This window comes from Seriola lalandi, unplaced genomic scaffold (assembly GCF_002814215.2).
Source record: "Seriola lalandi dorsalis isolate HSWRI2012SDOR001 ecotype SW California unplaced genomic scaffold, Sedor1 jcf7180002054829, whole genome shotgun sequence".
Taxonomy (NCBI): domain Eukaryota; kingdom Metazoa; phylum Chordata; class Actinopteri; order Carangiformes; family Carangidae; genus Seriola; species Seriola lalandi.
The window spans coordinates 1130841-1154493 of NW_019525382.1; the positions used below are offsets into that span (position 1 = coordinate 1130841).

Below are 23653 nucleotides of genomic sequence, written 5' to 3' on the forward strand. Positions count from 1 at the left end.
AGCATAGCGAAAGTTTGGCAATATTTCCTTCCTTCATCTACGTCATGTTCTGGTGACACACATGCATTTCCTGAGAGAATAAAGGCCAGAATCTCATTTCAGCCTTGCTTTACCGTGAACTTACTTCTGTCCGTTTTAAAGTAATCGCATTTTCAATTAGGAAGAGATTTTCTCTTCCTCAGCTTACCAAACACTCAAGGAGGCGAGCCGGCCGAGAGATTATGATGAGGATCTTCCTCACCAGCTGGGTGATGACAGTTACTTCCTCGCTCTCAGAGCGCTCGTAGGCCTGCAAAACAGCAGGGGAGCAGAATCAAAATATAAGTAAAGGCAAAGTTTATACAGTATATGCAGTACTGGCTCATCCAAATGCTGAAGAAAAACATATCATACTTTAAAACAAAAAAACAAGCATATAGGAATAGGTAACGTTGAAAAAGTTAAATATCCTGACACTTCTCACCAAATATGGAGCTAAGTAAAATTTTGCATACCCTTCAGTTTTGTAGTGCAATAGAAGTATATTAAACTAAAATGGTTAAAATTGTAAAACACACCACATTTTGAGACATGGAATAAATGATGGTACACATGCATCATGGAAAAGTTTAAATAAAAATAGTTTGAAGTCTAAAGTGTGTTTTCAAATATACATGTATGTGTATCTTTATTAAGTTATTAAAATATCAGGGTTTAGTTGTAGAGCCTGACTGTTATTTGATTTTTGGGGGCGATGCTGATACCGATGTTAGGGAGTAAAAAAATTCAGATATCAATATATATTTAACTTGAATGAAAACAAAGGATCAAATATACATAAAATGCTGCCTATATAACTTGACTTGACCCGAGCATGTCACTACATCTTCTTAATAAAAGTATTCATATCAGCGCATATCGGAGAACATATGCGCTGATGCCGATGTGTCTGTGATAGGCCAATATCAGCCCATTATATCGGCTGACCGATAAATAGGTCAGGCTCTACTAAGTTGTCTAAGTTGCAAATAATTGATTAAAAGGAGGAGGGACATGCTTTGCTGCCCGTAGTGGCTCTTCGTCCACCCCTGAAAAAGATTCTACCAGAAAAACTACTTAATACTGAAACAGGAAATATAAGTATATAAAACACAGCGTGTTCAAAGCAGATGGGTATGACATTAAAAGAAATATGAAAACACACGCTGCCTCACAGAACTGCGTCAGAGAAAACAACACATTAAACCAAGAGGAATTATTAGAATAATCACTGGGTGGGTGTGTGGAGTCTAAATGAGTCATCCACGGCATTTCTTCTAGACGACGGGAGTGACAGTCCGTACTAGTGAAACTGAAACTGTGGAATACTATGCATTTCTCTTCAGGTCATTTGCATGTGCAGCCTGGACCATGACAAGATACTACTCTCATCTGTCTGGTACATATAAGGCTACAATCAGCACCGGTTAGCTTAGCATGGAAAAGGGGAACAGATAGCCTGGTACAGGCCGATGGTAACAAAACCCGCCTACCAGCACCTCTACGATATCAAACTATTCCTTCAATTTTCTCCAGGGACAGAATAATTTTCAACTCATCTATGTGGGTTACCTTCTCACCTTCTGGGCATGTAAGACCTTTCACGTCAATGACTGTTAAAACGTAGCAATGTGAGAAAGATAGTCTTGTTACTAGAAAGTCACAAGGCAGATTCCTCCATTGACAATGTGGCCTACCGGACTTTAGTAAACACACAATCCTCACATGCTCAGTTAGTGTCAAATCAGTTTGAGCATCAAGCCCAAGTGGTAAACAGTACTTAGTACAGTGAAATGTACTAAGAGCTTTTACACACCTAAGAAAAGCACCTGAGGTGACATGAATTCAGACAATAGCTGGGGGCCCAACATATAAAAAGCTTGTGCACTTTGTCAAAATGTTTTTCCTTATAAAGCTGCTGATCTTGTAGCAAAGATCATGGAGCAATGCTCAAGAGTTTTTTCAATTCTTGCTGCCAAATGCACAAAATCTGTCACTTTCTGGACAGCAGAGGATCATTCCAAGGCAAGTCCTCCACAAGTCTACCAGGCAATGTGTGTTTAAAATAAAAATGTTACAACTTTTTCAAACAGAGTCATTAACATCACATCAAATCACATTCAGAGAAGTTAGATGTCAATTACTAAAACTGTCAGAGTTTTTACCAAAGTGGCCTTGGCACGCAAAGTGAGTCTTGTGTGTGTGTGACAGCATTTGTTCCACTGTATGGGAACAGACTTATCAGTTCAGCTGGAGGTACAGCGAGTCGGCCATGCCTTCTGTCTGACAGCATGCAGAGGAACAGGGGAAGAGGTTGCTATAGAAACTAACATTTTATCACCATACAGATAAGACCTGTGATAAAAGTACCTCACACCATCACTAACAATTTCCACTACCAAATCTATTGTGTGTGCCTTTGGCTATCAGACAGTTATTGAGTGACGCGCCTGGTTGCACATTTGACCCCGCCTCGATCAATCCCCTTTCATAACTTCGTCATATCCAAGTGACCAGTTAAAAGAGTTCACATGAAGGAGCTCATCAGCTGATGGTTAAAGCTGCTATATACAATTCAATTAAGCTCATGTTTTTGCAACTATAAAATAATTTCCACATCGGCCCTGCAGGATCCCAACCCCAAATCCTCTGGCTGTTTCCCCACCTCATGGAGCAGCTTCTCCAGCTTCTCCTGCAGCTCAGCGAAGTAACGGGAAGTAACAAGGCCTTTCTGGGACTTGTCCAGACAGTCTCTGACCAGCTCGACCAACTGGTGCTGGATGAAGCCCAGAACCCCGTCAGCCAGCGGGAGAGAGCTGTCTGGAGAGCAGTGGGTGACGATCTCCAACAAGCGTTCCTCCATCTGGGCTGTGGCCTACAGGGAGCACAAGTACACACACACACACACAGTTAAGATATTTAAAAGATCAGTTATTATGATTTTTACTTTTTACTCTCCACAGCACCAAATGTCCATAATATTTCTGTGGGTGGATTCATATGGTTGCTGATCATTACCAGTGATTCAGCAAGTACTTTGCCACCTGCTGAGAAGGTCGCTGTTCAAAACTAAAGCTCAGTTTCAGTTCCATACTGTTTTATTTCTACTGAGTTTTGAGACACTCCAGATTCTGTTTTTGGCTTTCAGGTGGGTTAACAACCAAACTCTGGTTTTATGCACAGTGTGTTTGCTGCTCATATACTGTATGGCTTCAATGGAAAAACTAATTTAACGATATCAAGTACATACCTTTGGAAAACGCTCTTTGTAAACATGGTTCATCATGACTATCTCGTTATCGAAAGAAACGTTGGAACGCCCGGGGCTGCGACAGAAACAAAACAACAGATTAGCATATTTTAACTGATCAACAGATGCATATTGACATTTATCAATACTCCATCCAATTCACCTCTCCTTTGAGCCATTAAGTTGGGATGGGATGTGAAAAGTGATTATGTCACAGTTATCTAGAAATGACCATCAATCGATTCAGTCCAGCCCAACAAAACATACACACATCAACTCTCAGTTCATAGTTTGGGTTTGACTGAAGGAGGTTTTTTGAGGTCAATATCTATATTTACACTTTTGATCTCAACCTAACAAAAGCAATATTGTGAGCCAACACTCGATTTCAGCAGCTCTTAAGCCGCTAGAGCTGCAGTCAGGGTGGATTTCACTGACAGGTTTTGATGTTTCTCTTTTAGATGTTTTTTGTGCAGACAGCAGAGGTTTTTCTGGCCAAAATGTGTGAATCACCAACATCACCCAATTAGTCATTTACTGCAACACCACCAGTGTTAAGACCAATGAGACGAGTGTATTTTTACAGATAAATCTTGCTTAATGAAGCTTCAAACAGAACAGATGGAGGGAAAACCTATCACATGCAAACAGGCTCCCTAAGCCATTTTTTGTCATGAAAGACACCTCTGTTAGACTGGATGGCTGCTGCCAACACACACTGCTGCATCTCTGCATCAACCCCCACCACCACCACCACCACCCCATCCCCCCCATATAGCACCACCACCCTCTACTACAGTTCAGCAGCTAGATCCCTGAGGCGCTCTGTTAGCTAGCACGCCCACACACAGCACACAATGGTGCCAGAACACAGAGCACCCCGGCATCGCACAAACAGTGCAGAGCAGAGCCAACAGACAAAAGTTGTCAAAACCACACAGCTCCGCAGTCAGATCTCCACCTGCCTGCCGGCCAACAGGCATGTGTAATCAATCAGAGGCACTTCAGATGTCAAATGCTGTGTTTACTTGTGAATTTGTCTTGGTCATACCGATGTACAGGCATCCTGACATTTGACAGTCTACCAGTGCATAATGACACCAAGGACGTCATGAACAGCGCACCACATGCAGTCGCTGTCCAAATCTAGAATGTTGTTTTCCCCGACGAAGAGGTAGTTAATCCTTTAGGAAGGATTACTGAATTTAATCTGTATAAAATATTCATTTCATCAGTTTAATGACAGGCCAAGAAACACCATTAAACAGATGTTTGGACTCGGTTCAGATTGGGTTGTAAAACAAGTGGTCTGATGGGAAATTACAAGTGGTGAACACAAGTGTAATCCACCAACACTTTTCTCGCATTCCAACTGGATCTATGGTGAACATTTAAAGTTCGCTGTCACATTTGATTTACAGCTGATGAGGCTCTGTAAACATGCAATGCCTTAAAAATGGGGTGACACTGTTATCATGGATGATGATATTAACCTGCAGTCCATGTCTTTCTACATTATCACTGGCTACACAGATCAACCTTTTTTTCCCAAACTCAATATGTAAAATTCTAGAAGAAAACAATCATTTGCCAACAAGACTTTCGGATGCAATGTGAAATCCAGATTAGGTACCTGAGGCTCCGAGACCGAGGTCGCATGACAGTCGAGGGTCGTCCATCCTCGTCGGTCATGCTGTCTGTGCTACGGAAGTGTTTGAAAAGGAAGTGTAGCTCATCTTGTGTCGGCTGGTAGGGAAGCTGGTGAAGACGCTCCTGGGAGGACGACGAGGACTGCAGACACAAAGACGATGGATCCATTAGTGGAGAATATCTGTTTCCATATGCACCAGATTCAAATCCTCACATCTATCTGTAATTCAGCCAAAACTTTTACCAGCTCTTCAGCCAACCTCAGAAAACTGTTTTTATAACTACACTGAGTGATACACTACAATACTTATATTGGGCCTTTTTTATATTAAATGACCCAAAATAAAAATTACTGGTTTTATTTTGTCATTTTATCAACACAAAAAGACAAATAATTAATGACTGAATAATTTTGTGTATCTATCTTGAAAGATAGACATTTGTTTATACAGGTCTTAAAATCACAAAGACTCAAAACATATTGCGGTGCAACACATATTCAAAACACCAGCAGAGCTAATCCAGCCTCAGTTGCCCAAATTGATGATTAGTTAGACCAAGTTAAACCAAAGAAAGACTTAAAAGTTGATATATGTAGCATTGTGTCTTGGTCAAACTCAAGATTACAGCCCCAGTAAACCCTGCTACTTCCTTTCACGCAGAGGACATTGCTACAGGCTTGAATTTTCAGTGGCATCACTCTGTTTAAGAGACCACAAGCATGTGTTCAGACAAGTTAGGCAAGCCTGAAGCTGAGAGAGGGCAGTAAGAAAAGGAGAAAAGCATTAAAGTTGTGCTTTACTCCTGCACTGAGTCAAATCTGAGCCGATGCCTGTCAAATCAAGCAGCTGTCAGTTTTTCAATGTATTTATACTCAATTACTCCACATTGCACCACATGGTTTTAACCAGCATTTAGCTGGCCACTCACATATTCACATTTTCTTTCTAATTCATGACGACAGCAGCGTAGTGTAGTCTGTGCCAACGAGGAGTCAACATAAGCCTGACCAACTGATCATGCACCTGTGGAGGATTTCACATGTTTAGTTGGTGAGTTTAGAGTAGTAGTCCAAAGAGAACTTAACACCTCTCAGGCTAATCATTAGAGTGGATTTTTTCAGGTGATGGTGTAAACAATAATGAAGCCCAGAGAGGCATCATTAGTTACACAAATAAGCTATTTTCCATATCTACTGAGGCGCTGAGTGAACTCTTTTCAAACTGAAAAGGGACGTGGTGTACGTTGCTGGCGCTGTTTAATTTTACGGCCCATGTGTCCTGAAAAGAAGACGGCCAGAGGAACAACATCTGTGAAGTCTCTTTCTAATGGCTCAGTATGAAGAGGGCAGTGAGAGCCCACTGAAGAGCCCTATTGTCCCCACTGACCTCTGGGCCTTCGCCGAGCTCTAACCAATAAACTTCCTTACAATAGCGCCACATGGCAGACTTTCATCACAAACTCAGCACCACCCGCTGTCCCATTGCGAAACTGTTCATTAGAATGCTGTGTACCGATATCATTCTGTAAACAAATGCAATTACAGATTAATACTATGCATACTATAATAATATTCTCAAAACCTCCTTTAAAATGATTTTGAAATAAAAGTATTTGACATTTATACCTTGTATATTCTGACATTTTCCCTCCCAAAATGTGGGTATAGCAATCTGTCAGCTTTTCAAACACCAAACAAAAACACATCACATTGTAGGCCAAGTTAACATAATTACCACCTGTGATGTTAATAAAAAAAAAAAAAAACAAGATCTCAGCACATTGTTAATATGACAAATGTGTGATGTTGTGATGCTTTGTTGAAATGCTGTCATAAAATAATGCCACTTGAAGCATTTAATCTAATAACTAACACACAGCACACACGCGCTTAGCTTAATCTCTTCATTAACATGCATACACACAGACTGTGTGTATTACTTCTAATACTGAGCTCCACAGACTGGGAGAATGACTCATTCAAGCAGATGATGGAGGAAAACAATTAGTGGTTTGTCATCTCGGTCTTGGCATTCGCTGTCCCTTATTGCATAAACGAATGTGCTATTTGGGCTGAGTGAGGTGTTAGAATTGCCTGGCCGCCACTTCTCTACCAGGGTGGTGGTGGTGGTGGGGTGACTTACTGAGACAGTGGAGCTCGGCGGATTGGTGCCATAGCCAGATGAGGGGAGGGATGCCAGGGACCATCTCCGGCCTTCAGCTCTGAGAGAAACGGACATGCAAGTTACATAAGCCTCGGCAAAATAGGCATTAGTTAGCATTTCATATGTGAAACTCCTTACATAACAAAAGACGTAGGAGTTCTGTGACTACGAAGGCATGAAATGAATGTCTTTTTTCTGCCCAATTCATATACAACAGGGTTTTCTGTGTCATTTTATTCACAGCAGTTCTTTAGCATTTTGCTTTGCTTCAGAAAATCAATCAGTACCTTCACATAAGACCTTTTTTCAGGAGAAGAATTTTCTTTGTGAAAAACAAATATAAATCACAAATACAAGCTTGTAGTATATGAAAAAAAAAAAAAAAAACAGCCAAAAGAAATGGTGCAAGAACATAAAAGATATAAAAAGAAGCTACCTGTCGGCGCGAGCCAAGTGACTGAGATCACGACAGCAACAGAGAGAGAGAGAAAAGCAAAGAAAGAGTTTCAGTGAGTTTTGAGAATCTTGCGCAAGTGATCCTGTGACCCCTGGCATTCATCTGAGGGATTAGTACTGACAATGCTGCCTTCCATGCCAGTTTTCATTTGTCCAGATACAAGGAGTAGCTACCAAACTAAATTAATTTGAGGATAAATTTTACATAACAGAAACAAATCTTCACTTCAATGCAGAGGTGAGAGCAAGTCAAATGTGCAAGTCACAAGCAAAGTCTCAGGTCTTAACCTTCAAGTCTCAAGCAAGTCCCAAGTTACTGTGGTGAGAGTCAAGGGAGTCAAGTCCCTGCTATATGTCAAGCAAGACAAATCGAGTCATTGCTCAGGTCAAAAAAAAGGTCACAAGTCAAGTTATATGAAATTCTGATGATCAACCCCAGTTTCAACTTTTAAATCAGTTAAAAAGTTAATTTTATTTTTAGCATTAATGAAAACTACTTTCACCTTTAAATCTTACTGATATTTTATATTTTGAGGCAATGTAGAGTCTGTATCTGTCACTGCTAGCCATCCACTGCTAAAATTATTAGTTTTAGTCTTTTATTATTACTTTCGCCAAGGAAGTTGAATAGAAAGTCAAAGTTAAGCTGATTCTTTTACCAGTGTGGGTCAAGCAAGTCTCAAGTCCGAAAATTTGTGACTTGAGTCAAGTCATGTGACTCAAGTCCCCCACCTCTGCTTCAAAGCACCTCCAGCAAAATGATCTTGTTACTTTAGTGTCTGCAGTTCGGATATTGCGACAGCAAAAAAATGAAACTGAATAGAAATAAAGGTTAAGTGGTATTATACTATTTGGCATGTTGGAAGCAAAACACAGTTTTTTACACAAAGAATTCCCACAGGAAACTGACAGATTGAATGAAAGCTTCCACAGTCATAATGTTCAAAATTAAATGCATTGACAGTATGAGTCAGCAAACATTGAATAAATAAATAAATAATAAATGATGAAGGCATAATTAAATGGTGAAAAAGATGCAGCTTCTTATTAACAACTATAACCAAGAATGATCATCTTCTCCATTTCAATTTTAACTGAAGAGTCTCATTAAACACTGGAACAAGATTAATTGAGCAAACCAGAGCTTCAAGCAGCAATGAGAAGGGTCACTGACTGTTCAACAAGGCTTTTAGTCTTTATTACTGCAGCACAACAGCCGATGGATGCCTGAGGAAGTGACTGTGTGTGGGGAACTCATCACTTTCCTCCGCATAATAGGTGATCATGTAGTAATATGTTTGCCTGCAGAATTAGATCTTGTGTATCAAGGTGAGATGAGAGCCACTGTATGTTTTGCGCAAATGAAATTAAGGTTAAAGGACCGTAATCTTCTATGGCTCACTACACTAGAACATGTCAAATCTGAATATTTAAGCAATAAGGGTTTATAGAGTGTGCTTCACAAGGATGCCAGCACTAATTTATTCTCAGAGCAGGTGTCATTTATCTGTCTTGTTCCCAGGATGAAGCACCTGAACTGCTCATGAGTTTTTAATGACTGTTCTTCGGTGTCTTCAAGGTGCCGCCTCACTTGTAGGCTGAATGATGTGTGAGTGGGCTTCAGGGGTACCCTCTATCTAACTGCACTCGTCCTGCTGAGGAAGAGTTGGCTGTAAGAAGAGCTGGCGGGGGAGGTGTGTGGGTGTGTGGGTGTCGTGCGTGCGTGCGTGCGTGTGTGCGTGCGTGTGTGTACGCTGTGGGCTGAGTCAGCCTCTGTCACCTTGCTCCTGTTTCTCTTCAGACTGTCCGCCCCTGTCCCAACACACACACTGAATCTCGCAGGAAACCCTCCGATCATTAGATTTATTTGTTTCATTATTTTTTTGCTTGTTGTTTCTTTGGGTTAATCTGAGTTCACACTGTTAAATTACAAATGTCCATGGAATGTAAACAACAGTTACATAGACTCAGGAATCAAAAGTGATTATAGCTCCTGTGATTTTAATAAATCATGATGTGCAGCCCAAATCTTTCTGGGACCCTCAACAGAATTTGATAGACCAAATCCAAAAATGTAATATTTATATAGTGCCCTACTCAGCGATGCATAAATTAATGGCAGCCAGTATTTCCAGTTCATGATAACCTCACTCTCTGTGTACTCACTCACTCACTCACTCACTCACGAGCAGTTTTGGATAAATATGTGCTGCTATTCACTGAAAACTGTATTTGAACTTCAACATTTTGCTCATGTACAAAACAGCTTTAGAAAATCTCTTGATTAATTCTGTAATACTCAAAATTTTTCAAAATAACTTCCAAGAAGTTTATTTGATATATGTATATTATAGAAAAAATATTTCCAGTGAATTAAGTCCATATAATTGCTACTGTAGTGTAACCTAAGGACTCTCTGTAAGCAAGCACACAATTCAACATATATGGAAAGTTTTCAATAGTATATGAATATAAAGTTAACTTTTAGTTAAAGAAAATATCCTATAATCTGTCCCAAATTATACAAGTCTTGTCAATAAACTTTTTAAAAGATTATTAGGAAATGACAGACTAAAATACAGCACCAGCCTTTGTATTAACTGTTCAGATGGAATACAAGGGAGGTTGCATAATAACATTTCATCAAAAACATATTCTTATCAAATCCTATACTTGAGATCCTTTAAATGTAACAAAACAAATATATCACTTGAGAGAGAAAGGATTCAAAAGAGCAGTATGTACATACCTCCGGGCAAAAGGAAAGTTGAGGCAGGCACTGGTCGACACATTTCTGGGGCTGTCTAGAGGGCTGCTCGCAGCTGAAAGAGGAAAGACAAAGTTCCTCCCCATACTGTTCACGACTGTAATAATAAACTTATGAAAACAGAACAGAGATGACCATATGGCTGCATTTACACATGGAAATTTTCCAAAAAGGATGACATCATGTCTATACAGGAACTCTCAATCACTGCAAAAACCAGCAGCATTAACCAGCACCTCAGAAAGGTGCAATATATCATCCTGGTATTACATTTCTAAATATCAGAGCGTCTATCTAAGAAGACTCTTAATTAAGGGGAAAGCCTTGTGCAGGTCTCACCAGAGTCTGCGGGTGTGGGTACAATAGAGACTGTGGTTTGTTTACATGCAAGTGGTTGAGTACCAATTAGAGCCTGATAGCTCTCTGTGATTAAATAATCCTCAGCCTGATTGAGTTCAAAAGGGAGCACATCCACATACTGCTGGAATGAGGAGCTCTTGAGCAAAACTCTTTTCATAGAGTGCAGCTGCTTCACGGTATTAAGAGGCTTACACTGTATGTGCTATTGTTCATACAAAAAGCAGGAGGAGGATGCCCACCACTGAGAAATCTCCTGCCCTTCAATTATCTCAACACTTTCTGCACTTGTGTCTCCGATCTGATGTTAATTCTGATGATGGTGGATAACTTTATTTTCAATTCTGATCACAATTAGAGCTAGACTGATAAATCAGCCAGGCTGATAGATTGGCTGATATTGGCTCAACGTATTTGTCTGGGACAAGAGACTGCAGTTTAGCAACGCTAAACCAGGTATGAGGTCATTTAAAAACACTTCCTCCATTATATAGTTTGTCCACCAGAAAGACAGGACAAGATGATTTTTCAACTGTAGTATGTCCCTCTCAGTATGTATCTTCATAACTTCATTAAAAATACAAATATAAGGAATCCATATCAGGATTCTTTGTTTATGTTACATGTTCATGTTTCAAAAAATAAAAATTTACGAAATTGGCCAAAATATTGTTTCCACCCTTTTTAAACTCTCTAATATCGATGTCAGAGTCAAAGAATAAAGAAATAAATAACCAGAAATTCAGCACCAGTCGGGCTATGATCTCAACAATTACTTTCAGTCATTGGTCTCAATGATTTAACTGCACTTTCTTGTGTCTTATATCAAACATTAGAGCATTTCATATGAAAGAATTTAGGATCGTTTTGGTACTAGAAGCTGTTTCGGAGAAACTAGATAAAGCAGTTCTCGGTTTGAATAATGAAAATGATTATGAAAATGTTATAGATTCAATCTTTCTTCTTAATTTCATCTTTATTTCAGCATTAAAAATAATGTTCGATTTGCACTAGAACTCTGTAACAAAGTGAAAACATCTTGAGTGTGCTGTCAAAATCCTGGGTTGTGTTACACAGATGACTTTTTCTCTTTCTGTCTATTCTACTCTACTTCATCATTCGTCATCATTACTTCACACTGTGTAATATTAGTAATATTATGTAGAATATGAGTCATATTTATATATCAGTGAGTCTCTTTAACAAACCCAGCTTATCATAATTTTAACAACTCAGTTAATGGCTATTGTTTGATAGTTAGTGCCCTCCAGGTCGTCTTAACATGTCTGACTGTTCTGCAGTAACAACCACATACTGGCTGAGGTGCAGCTTACAAGTTAAGAGTGAACAAGATTAATCTTGTATTAGTGAGTGTGGGAGGGAGGCAAGGTGCCCTACAGCTTACCATCAATATGTGAGACGAGCTGATACTTGAGCCCTAAGAAATGATGAACTCATTTGCAACTGTATTAAATATCATTAATCAAACAGTGGAATTTTATTTTATTTTCATGCTGCTAAATTCCACATTTAAATAACTTTGGAAATGTTATTTCTGAGAGGGTCTAGTGCTGAGTGTGTTTTGAGCATGTTTCAAATACTGATACTTGAGTTTAGAAATCTCTCAAACTGTTCTTAAACCATACAAACATGCAGACAAGCACCAATGAGTCAGTCCTGTTAAACTAAATTACCAGAGCTAAAACCAGACTGGTTTCACCACCAACCACCTGCTGCCACCAACTTCTCTGACAGCTCATTCAGTGGAACAAGAGCAGCAGTAAAGCATGACAACGTAATGGGCTGCGTTGGTGTTGACATGTTTCTACAAGCCACAGGGAAAATATGAAGCAGGAAGTCAAGTTTAAAGGTCAATTAAATGCACCACACTCCAGATTGTACTTTTTTGATGCAGGATTGAACAACTTTGTAAAGTTACTAAGACCAATGCTTGCAGGATAAAACTGTAAATGGGTATAATGCTATAAAAGGTATTCTTGCTGCTTTGTGCACTTACATCTAGCCAATGCAGTACAGTGATGGATGACACTGCACTACTGATAACCAAGTCGAGCCTATGCCAATTCTAACATGTTTTTGCTAACGTTTTTTTTTTTTTGTAGCAGTGCTCCTGTTGCAACCTGCTGGGATAAAAGGTTACAAAACATTGAAATGGATCTTACCAGTGTGGAGAGAGAGCGGAGAAAGTGGCCGGGAAAGCGTGGGTGATGGCGTCCCGACGCCGAGGCTCTTCCTGTTGCTGCTGCGACAGCTGGAGCACAACCAAGACAGAAAGAAAAAAAAAAATCAACATCTTAAGGCTGTTGGAAGCATTTATTCGGCAGTTTGCAGACTTGAAATATGAAATATAGGACACTCAAATCAATTAGCCAGATTTATCTTACTTCTATTATTATTAGTTTTTAAAGTCATCTCATTTGCAGTAGTTTTAAGATGAAAACAGCATCCCATTGGTCACCTGGCTAAACTATGCAAGGCAGGTGTATTAACAATATCAGTCGACTGTTTTGCCAAATGTTTTGCACTTTTCTGTTACATTCATCATTTCTTCCCCCAAAATATTGCCTTATTTCTCGTCAATATGTTTCCAGTTGCTGCTGTTAAGTTCTCTTTTTTCACTTTAAAAATTATGACAGCAAAACTAAACTGTTGGACACAGATGTGTCTGCTCCAATATATAATTCTGGGGGGGGGGGGTGATGTATAGCAAGCAAAGTATAATCATTTTGGGCCTGGGTTTATCCAACTACAATTACATGTCTGAGTCATTCAGGTAGTGTTTATGTCTAAGTGTGTGTTTGTGTTTGAGCAGCAGGACACAAAAGACTTATTACAGTCTGACACTGGACAGATTAAGAAGACACTTGACCTCTAAAGTAGCAGACTGTGAGCCATTAAGCTCTGACTGTTGTAGCTCGATGAGCAAGTCTGACACAACAACACATCTGTGCTTGTGTGCAAGCCGGAAGTAGGAGCGGTGAAAATAGACAACAATGTCCAGTTTTCTGTATAGTTGTTTTCCATCTTCACACTTCACTCAAAATAATAAAAAATGAAAATCATACAAATATTCCTATTAAAAACCTTAACATTTTATTTTGCTTACACTTTTATTATTTCATTATAATTTAAACCTATGTAGTTGGAGTCAAGTTTTCTGTGCTATTTACAACTTGAATTTTAGTTTTTACATTTCTTGACATATTAAAATTTTTTCTTAAAAGCCTATTTTTCTTCTTCAACTTTCTTTCTTCTACTCAATTAGGGGCTGCAACTAATGATTATTTTCATTATAAAGGTGATGTCTTCAGATGTCTGGTTTTGTCTAACCGAAAGCCCCAACCAAAAGATACTCAGTTTACTATTATATAAGCAGCAATCCTGTCATTTGAGAAGCTTGAACTTGAGAATGTGTAGCTTTTTTTTTTAAATTTTGCCGGAAAAAGGAAACTGTTAACTGACTATCAAAATAGTTGCTGATTATTTTCAGCTCTACTCAATTTAGGATGTTAAAAGGTTCTCCAGTCAGTGGAACTCGAGTTCTAGGCTTCATTACATCAGCTTGCCTGTTTTTCAGTCAGCATCAGTATATGTCCCTGTAACTACACTTGACAGTCTGAAATTTTTAGTCGCATGTGAAAAATACAAAAATGCAATAAATTGAACCTATATTACAGGCACCATTATACTAATACAGCTTTTGATTGGTATTGTGAGCTGAATATGTCTCATTAGTAATCACATTCTGCAGCTACACACTAGTATTTCATATCTATGGTGGCAATAATGCAGTTTTTTAGCTTACAATGCCAATGTACAGGAGTCTCTGGCAGTCATCCACAGTTCATAGTTACATTTGCAACTCTCTGTATCATATTCACATCTTGAGCAACTGAGAGCAATGCATTTTTGTAATAGGCAGAATGGCATTATCAACTGTAAGCAAACCACAAGTTTAACAAAAATGTACACTTTATGGCCTGGTACAGATGAGACTTAACTAGAAGGAGTAAGATTTCATTGTCTCTGCCCACTGAGATTTAACTCAAGCGATGAGATTATTTCCGCCTTCAGAGCAGCTCTGCCTTGAGAAATGCTTATGTAACTACAACTCTAATCTGCAAGCAAATGCACGACACACCAGCATGGCAATATCAGATGAGGAGGGAAAACTGATGATAGCCAGAATACAAGGGGGAAGCCTCCTGTCAACAGACTCAAGGCGGGAGAGATTGTGTGTGTGTGTGCAACAGCAACAGCAGGACCAGCTTGACCCACAGATGTCCACAACTCTGTGTCTGTGTCTGTGTCTGTGTGTCTGTGTGTGTGTGTGTGTGTGTGTGTGTGTGTGTGTGTGTGTGTGTAAAGGGAGGGAGTCCTAAATAACCCTCTGGAACTAAAAAGAAGGGGCGAACTTTGGCCTACGACATTCAAATACAGATATAATAAAAATAAATAACAGATTTTACTGTGACACCAGGGCTGACAGTTAAACGATCAACAGGAAATTAGGCGTCACCTATTTTGACAGTGGCAAAACTGCAAAACATTTAATGGCTTCCAGCTTCCCAAATGTGATAATTTGCTTCTTTCTTTGTGTATTGTAGTAAAATGAATATATTAGGGTTTCAGACAAAAGATGGTCAGACAAAAAATGGCAACGTGAAGAAGCCACCTTGGGTTCAATGAAATTATAATACACAATTATCACCATTTTCTGACATTTTATAGACCACAAGCTTAATAAAGAATGTTATCAGCAAATAGATTGATGAAAGAATCAATAGTTGCAGCTGTTTCAAGCCACTTTAAAGTCAGGATTTTCTCCTTTTGTGCTTTATATGATTTCAAATTGAATATCTTTGTGTTTTGTACAGATGGTGGCACAAAACAAGCAACCTGAAGACATTACCCTGGGTTCTGGGAAATTGTAATGTGCATTTTACACTAGTTCCTGACATTTTAAAGATTATTGATTATCGACAAGACAACTAACAGATAATTGGAGAGCTACTGCTACTTGCAGCCATAGTCCACAATGGAGAGGCCACAGTTCACTTGAGTGCAACAGACTGCATCAGACAGTCAGAAAATGCAGTTTTATCTCCAGTAATCTAACAGTAAACACGACAGACAACCAGCCACTCATCATCATCATCATAACACAGCCAACAGCAACCAGCATAAACAGAGAAGCGAAAATATGTCTGACTTAACATCAAAGATGTTTTGTGAGTATTTATTTTACTGCCACTGGTGTGATTCTATAAGAAGATCCGATGGTTTTATGTGCCAACTGTAAACTGCAGCAGGTTACATCCAATTTCAACAAAGAAAGCTTCATGTTGCGTCTGATATTTGGGGAATTTCATTTGAGAATATTAATTTTACAGCAAGCTTTTGAAACAAAATGCAGTAGCTGTTTTCAGTTAAGTTATTTTCTGACCAGAATCTGCATATAAACACAAACTCCTGCGTTGTACTGAACAAACAGAGGATTAACGTTACAGCGGCTTTCTGGGGAGAACAGAGGAGCTAGCTAGTTTTAACATAAAGGAAGCCTCGTGAAAGCATTAACATTAAACGAAGGCCAACTGCGACCCATAAACTGCCATATGACTGGATTTTATCACAGCAAAAGCCAAAATAAACAGTCAAACTAGCTTAACGTCCACGCGCCAACACTTGGTTACTACCTTTTTGAGCGCTTCAGCAACGCTCCGGGAACAAAATGTGACTTGTTCTGACTTGGCACCGCAGAGCAATGACTGGGATCCGACATGCTGGAGGAGATGTTTTCTTGAATAAACCCGTTTCAAAGTAAATGTTAATTTCAGAAAACTGAAGCTGGGGTCGTTGTAAAACCCGCTCCTCCGCCTCCACCTCCTGCTTCTGCCGCTGCTCTCCCCACCATCGTCTCTCCCTCTCGGCGGTTCCTTTTGTATTCACCCCGAGTCTGTCCCAACCACTCCGGGGCTGCCGTTACATCCTCCGTGCACCTCTCCGGCTGTAGACCTAACCCCGAAACATCACTTCCATGTCGGTTAGTTGGTGTGTAGCAATGTTCATACAGTGGCAGAAACACTTCAGTTTAGCCAAACACACTGCTGGCTGCGTGTGGGTCCGTGTGAGGAAGCTGGAGCCTGATGCTGCTTTCAAGTGCTGCTTGCAACCTCCGGTTTCACACTGCTGCGAAAAAACCCACCCAAGCTTTAGGCTACAGTTAACCATCATTATTATAATTTTAAGGGCTGCCACTAATGACTGCTTGTTACTTTTCCGAGATTATTATTCCCCAAGGTGACGTCTTTATCTTGTTTTGCTAATGTGTTTTCCAAAAATTTTTGTTGTTGTGTTTTGCACCTCAGGACCACCATAACGAAGCCCAAACACATTCAATTTTCAATTATACAAAACCTAAAAAGCAGCAAGTCCACCTGAGAGAAGCAGGAAAAGCAGAAATCAGCTACTGTTTTGATCAATCATCAGAAATTGTCATTCTAAATGCTCATGGGAGTCCTGCCATGCCCACAAAGCAAAATTTCTATTCATTCCTGAACAAAACTTTAGCGTTTAGAAAAATGCAATAAATGTTGATTACATTACTTACAACGTTTAGATAAGATGTTTTTGTAATCTATAGTATTTTGTGATATAAACTTGTAGAGACCTTGGTTACAGTGTGACACAGTTCAACACCACTGCCACTTTATCTACACGTTCATAGGATAATGCTCATTGATCAGCAGAAAAAATAATTGTAAATGAGCCAGAGTTAGCCTGAAAGAAAATTCTCCTTCTGTTGTTCCCCTCCAGATGTTAAAAAGGCTTGATAAAAATTGCATCAATTATTCAAATGATTATTTCACTGATTGTTTCTGCAGGACTCGGACCCCCATTGTTTTGAGGGACCAATGTGAGAGTTTTCATTTTGCCAAAACACTTTGTCAGACCAAAACACAGAGGCTGTTTGGGGTGTAGGAGTGAAACTAAGCTCCACACACTAACTCCTACGCTAGTGCTACAAAGCTACCTACTAAAAGCTGAACATAGCCAGTGCTTTAAAGAATTGTTTTCATTTGTTTACATCCTGACTATTTTTATAGGAAACATAAGATTGAACACGAAGATGAGTGGTGGAGATCTATGACTCAGCTGCTGTTCTTCTGGAGGTCACACCATGGTCGATTAGTGCAGTCATCTTTTTCTGTGAGCCTACCTAAAACAAAGGTACTGAGTGCAATGCAAGATGGTGCTATGTTTGACCACAAATCTTGCCACACGCCACTATACCAAGTTGTAACCTAAACTGCACCTGACCTTTTGAAGCAGGTGGTGTGCATTTCAGTTTCACAGTGTTTTTTGTTGTATTAAACCATGACCATAGACCATGAAGAACATTTTAAGGGAAACTATTACATTTAAAATGGTGTAATCATAGTCGGAGCCATTGCCTTAAAAACACTTTCTTCAAGTTTACTTCTTTGGCCACTTGCGCCTTCACACTAAAGTGGCAATTTCCTACAGAACCTGAAAGCAGCATATGTTGTTGGGTTATACCATGAGGAGTCGGGTAGAGGGAGGATCCCAGCCAAACTTTTAAACAGTGGTACATTCCACTGCATATAGTACCTACTGTTAAGTTAACACGTGTATGCATACCCATCATGTACTGTATGTGTGCATTTTAATTTCATTTTCATTTTACATTAGAACAAAAAAATACTGTAGTGGAACAATGAATTTGTAACAGCAAACAAAATCTAAATAAAGTTTATTTATTTCTTTACTTATTTAGAGAAACTACAAAAGTGGTATACATTATGCTTTCTCCCTACAGTATATGCAGTTCAGCTGATATGTTTACAGTGTGAGGAGAAATGTATGTGTGCTTTATATGATTATCATCACAACTGCACATATGTGGAGGTCACTCACATTCCTATTATCAACTTTAATAATATGATTTTTTTAAGTAATAATATGAATAATATGAGTCCCCTTTTCACGCCTCAGCCTTGCGACAGTCCTTTTTTTCCCAGTGTCTACAAAGATTTCCTGAGCGGCATGAATCAATCCTCTGGACCCAGAAATTACAGTATGAACATGTTCTTCGGTTATCTGACCGTCTCTAACCGGCAGATACCTGTCATATTAGTTGTGAAGATATCTCTGCACCAATGCCATCAAGACAAAATGCTACATATTCAGTGATCAGAGTCAAAGGTTGATGCGGGGAAGCAATTTACTTGCATACAAATATAGAATCTGATGCAAGAGAATGAACATGTTTCTGGGAGGTGGAATAACACAGGGAGGGTCTCCCATGCAGAATGCTGAGGAATGATGCCAAAAATGTGCAACCTGTCGTAGATAATGACTGTGTGAAAACTGAGTCGTGTTGAGGAATTCGTGTTTATCGCGCCTGAGAAATTTTTGTATTCCCAGTAAGATTTGCTCATTTTTCAACAGAGCAAATGGATTTCATTACTGTACAGCGTGTGGTGTGAGCACTGCTCACACATCCAGAAACATGCTGGATGTATCCGCCTCTGTTTGCAGTGTTGCCTTCCTCCACAGCACCCAGCACCGTTGCCAAGCAACCCACACAGACTTAGAGACAACTAATAAATGATAGGTCTTCACTGGTGAAACTGAAGCACCTTAATATAAAAAAACCCAATTCAGACCTAGTGTATATTTCCTCATCTCTCCATTTATATTTCATACTTTTTGATACCATGATGTTGATGTTTTTGTGTTTAGCATGTGTTTAAAATCATATGGAACTGTAGAAGCTCAAATATGTAAAGACTGTGTGGTACGATTGAAAGCACCAGAAAAGCTACTAAATGGACCTTGTGCTGAGATAGTTTGTCAACAACTGTTTCAAAGGTCAAGGATTAACTTTGAATCTCAAATCTTTTCACCATAACATCACATAATAAAAAAAAAAATAGCTGCATCTATGATTCAGGTGACCAAAGTCTTCACTTATCACTTCACTATATTTTTTGTATCACTGCAAACAGTGTTGGCATCTTCCTTGCCTTCTCCTTCTGGTAGAAATTTGGCCCAAGCCCTTTTTTTACAAATGAAGATGTTAACCTTTAAAAAAAAATACATATTTTCATTTAAAAAAAAATACTGACTAGTATCTTAAAACATCTGGGCACTGTAGTCTTTGGCAAATGTGATAAAAACCATAGTAGATATTGTATTTTTTGGGGGCTATTGCCAGTCGTGGATTGATACATATTTGGTGCTCTGAGTATTTGCACCAGCAGCTCAGCGTATGTGGGCCTGAATCCAAATATACAGTGCCCATGTTCTTGCTAATGAAGGGACCTGTCACACAGAGCGACTCTGTAGTCCACCGTGTCCTCTGTGGTCAGGCTTTGACTACACGGACAACACTTGTTAGGTGGATCAGCTAATTGTTGCTTTTGTGATGAACGGACTCTTTGATGATAGACTTTTTTCAAGTGACTCAACATGTTCAGTCTATAGAAACAGTCTGCGTGTGACCTGTCTGTCTTACCTCCAGGGATGAAGGGTTTGTAAGGGGCTGCAGGGGCTGCAGGGGCTGCATGGGCTCAGGAGGGTGGGGCTCTGGCAAGTGGGTGACAAACTGTAAGGCAAGAAACGTTCGCATGGATTAGTGCGCTGACTCAGCACCTCAGTACGCCGGCGTCTGTCATCAGGCAGCAACAGAGGTTTTGTCGTGGGTTAGAGGTTGATGCCTGCCTTCAATTGGCTGACCTCACCCGCTGATAGTGACAGACACTCATCGTCCCTCTGAAGGGTGATGCTGCTGCCTAATTGGCTGCTACTGTATATAAACTCTCTTGAGCTCCTACGCCACAGGATGCAGCTAGGTGTCAACACACCAGACAGGAAGTTTCATTGTCCAGCACACATTTAGTGAACACCTAATAGTGACTACACTACTTACTCTTATAGTTTTAGGGACTCTGACATCTGAGGACATGCTGCATGTTCACATAAGCTTGACTTTAGATTAAAATTAACAATGTCTGTGTTCTTTAATTAATCCAGGAGGACAATCCACATTGGGTTCCTACACACAAAGTCCTGAAAACGAAATATCATCTACCATTTCACATCCTAACGCATCATTTTTGTATAGGAATATGCATGCTCAGCCACCCTAAGGTCTATATCTCACTGATGCTGACCAAGCACCGAAGCCGTTTTCTATTGACTTCCCTGCTCAAATGTAAGCTCTGCCTTGCCACAGTGCTGCTATTGTCTCAGTGCTGCAGAGGCTTCTCAGTGCTAAACACAGCACTAATGAACGTGTTGTCATAGTAATGCAGGGAGGATGGTAGGAAAAACAACTCCTTGCACAAAGACTCCACATTCTGTAGTGTCTGCTCATAATTACACAACACATGAAACTCATTGCGCCGAATTTCATCTCGGCTCATTTTCTCCTACAGACCCCTAAACCAAAGCTCTCAGTGATGCTTGAGCCAGTAATCGTCCGTCATTTACACTTTGCATTTACAATTTGTCAGCACTTCACAGACATTGTTGCCAGAGTGTAAACTGAGTAAAAAATCTCATACTGAATCAGTGGTGGAATTTTCACTGAATTTGTGATTTGCTCAGATGTTCAGGTCGTACACGGAGACTCTGACACGGAGTGCAGGGGCAGCTACAGTCCCTCAATAGCAATATGACAGCAGGATTGTCTTTACTGCAAAAACAACACTCATGTCAAGTCAATTTATTCTTTAATTAGAATTATTGGATTACTGGCCTATTCCACGATATTCTAGACACATTATTGTCCTTCACTGGGAAATAATTTTAATATAAATAAAATGAAATAAAAAAAAAACAAGAGTTGAAACCTGGAAACAGGAAAGGAAGTATGTTCAGAAAAGTGTATTATCTTACAAAATAACATAGCATAGTATAATTCTCTGCAATAAATATGTCTGAATACAACCAAAATTGTATGTCATGCTTGTCATTTTTCTCACTGCTGGTGGTTAAAGAGCTAATCCAGAATGCTAATTGTCAAAGGTTTGGTTTAGACAAATGAGCGTCAAGAACGATGCTTCCATCAACAGGCATCAGTGAGACCCTGAACCCCTCCCTGCGAGCCAGAGTTTGAAACCTCCTCTGTATCTCTGCACGGGAGCAGAGGCTACAAAAGTGCCTAAAAATGAAAATGAAAGGAAAACAGCGCATGCTCTGATGAGATGATCCACAGTGGAGGCAGATGGATGGATCAGAGAAAGGGGATGTGAGCAGGGAGCTCCTACGCCTTATGGATCAACATCTAGTGGGCAGCAGGTACCCCCCCCCTCCTCCCTCCCTCCCCACAAAACAAACGGCTACATTCACTCTAGGGGATGAGTGGGTGGATATAAGACTACAGCCATGTCCTTTGATGGAGATAGGAATCACAAATTAGCAATTATAAGGAAATAAAATATCTATTCTTCCAAAGGCTGAAAGGCATTTATCTGTCTGTCTGTCTGTCTGTCTGTCTGTCTGTCTGTCTGTCTGTCTGTCTGTCTAGTGTTGTGAGGGTGAGCATGTGACTCATGCAGGAATCCTGGAGTGAAATCTTCATGTGAAAAAAAAGAAGAAAAAGAAAAATGAGACAATAGAGCCAGAGAAAGGCAAAACATCGTGAGGACAGAATCACACTGACTGAGACGTACCTCCAACACTGAGAGAAGCATTTGGTTTGATTAAAATCAAAGATCTGTAACTGCCTTGAGGAAAGAAGTATAATCCTTCTTGTATCTGATGTTCCTAAAACTTCTTCCCTAAAACTCCCATTCTTGTTGTTTCAGTGATGTGGTTTTACAAGTTTAACCAGCCATGAATTGTCAAACACAGTTAGAGTTCAAGGCTGGAAAGCTGGATTCTCTACATTCAGTGGGGTGAATTAGTTTAAAGATTAAAACTAAGTTTGATAATTCTAATAGTTGCATTATTAGGAAACTGATGAGACATCTTTAACTTCTCCAGTCCTCTCTTCAAAAATACAAAAACACAAGAGTAAACTGAAGCTGTTCAACTAGATAGTGGAGCCTGAAGCAAATGTCATCAACCTGAGAGAAAACAGGAGGGATTATTTACATTTCCATCTGGCTCAGTTGGCAGGTCTGATCTCAACGCTTTAGTGGTAGCCTAGTAGATAACAGTGGGTTTGAACTAACAGCCACTTCGCATGGGAAAAGTCTCTGTGTTGACACTGGAATACGCCGAGTTACCATCAAGACAACACGACCACATAAATACTACCATTTCACTTTAGTTACAACTTTAAAAGACAACAGTTTCACATGGCAGCTTGCGGTTTCACATCTGCACCACAGGATGAAAACAAAGAGCAGAACTTACTCCAGAGTCAGAGAGGGGATCTTCAGTTTATCTCGCCTCGACTTCATTCTTGCTGAACACCAAGCGGGGGCTTCACTTACCACGCAGCGCAGCACCACTCGGTCTCACAGCCGGCTTCAAGACACTCATCGCTGCGGTGGCTGACTAAAAATAACCCGTTTTAACTGAGTATCGTTTACCGGCGGCTTCAGCGGATTCCGCGAAGATTTTCCGAGTGAACTGGTTCGATAAACCGCAGTTTACACTTAATAAAACAAAATGACGCGCCGCGGCAGTTGTGCGCGTTTTGCTCGTCGTTCTTCTCCAAGGCGCACCGGAGAGCGACTGCCACGAAACGGAGGGAGCGACGGGTCGCCGCTAACCTCCATGTGACTGGTGGGAAGAGAGGGAGAGAGGGAGGGATGGAGGGGGGAGTCTACTGGAGGGGGGTGGCTAAATCAGTTTGGGTGGTGGGTGACAGTCAACAGAGGCGAGGTTGGGTGAGGACGGGGGGAAAGTTGGCGTAGGGGATGAGATGTGATTCACAAACCTGATTATTCTGTTTTTCATAAAAGAGAAGACAAACACACTGAGGTCTGG

At 40.1% G+C, this 23653-nt stretch overlaps 1 protein-coding gene across 1 annotated transcript in view; it reads right to left on the reverse strand.

The window, feature by feature from the left end:
* The window catches only part of mast3b (microtubule associated serine/threonine kinase 3b), a 35641-nt gene extending 12280 nt beyond the window's left edge, over window positions 1–23361 (reverse strand). The window contains exons 1-10 of the mRNA XM_023426525.2: window positions 23075–23361; window positions 20226–20315; window positions 12847–12935; window positions 10289–10361; window positions 7520–7540; window positions 7063–7141; window positions 4902–5059; window positions 3269–3344; window positions 2684–2893; window positions 193–289 (exon numbers count right to left, since the gene is read on the reverse strand). Of these exons, the coding sequence (XP_023282293.1) occupies window positions 193–289; window positions 2684–2893; window positions 3269–3344; window positions 4902–5059; window positions 7063–7141; window positions 7520–7540; window positions 10289–10361; window positions 12847–12935; window positions 20226–20315; window positions 23075–23121 (940 nt within the window). The 5' untranslated portion in view covers window positions 23122–23361. The remainder of the gene's footprint in view (window positions 1–192; window positions 290–2683; window positions 2894–3268; window positions 3345–4901; window positions 5060–7062; window positions 7142–7519; window positions 7541–10288; window positions 10362–12846; window positions 12936–20225; window positions 20316–23074) is intronic.
* Between the last annotated feature and the right edge of the window lie 292 nt (window positions 23362–23653).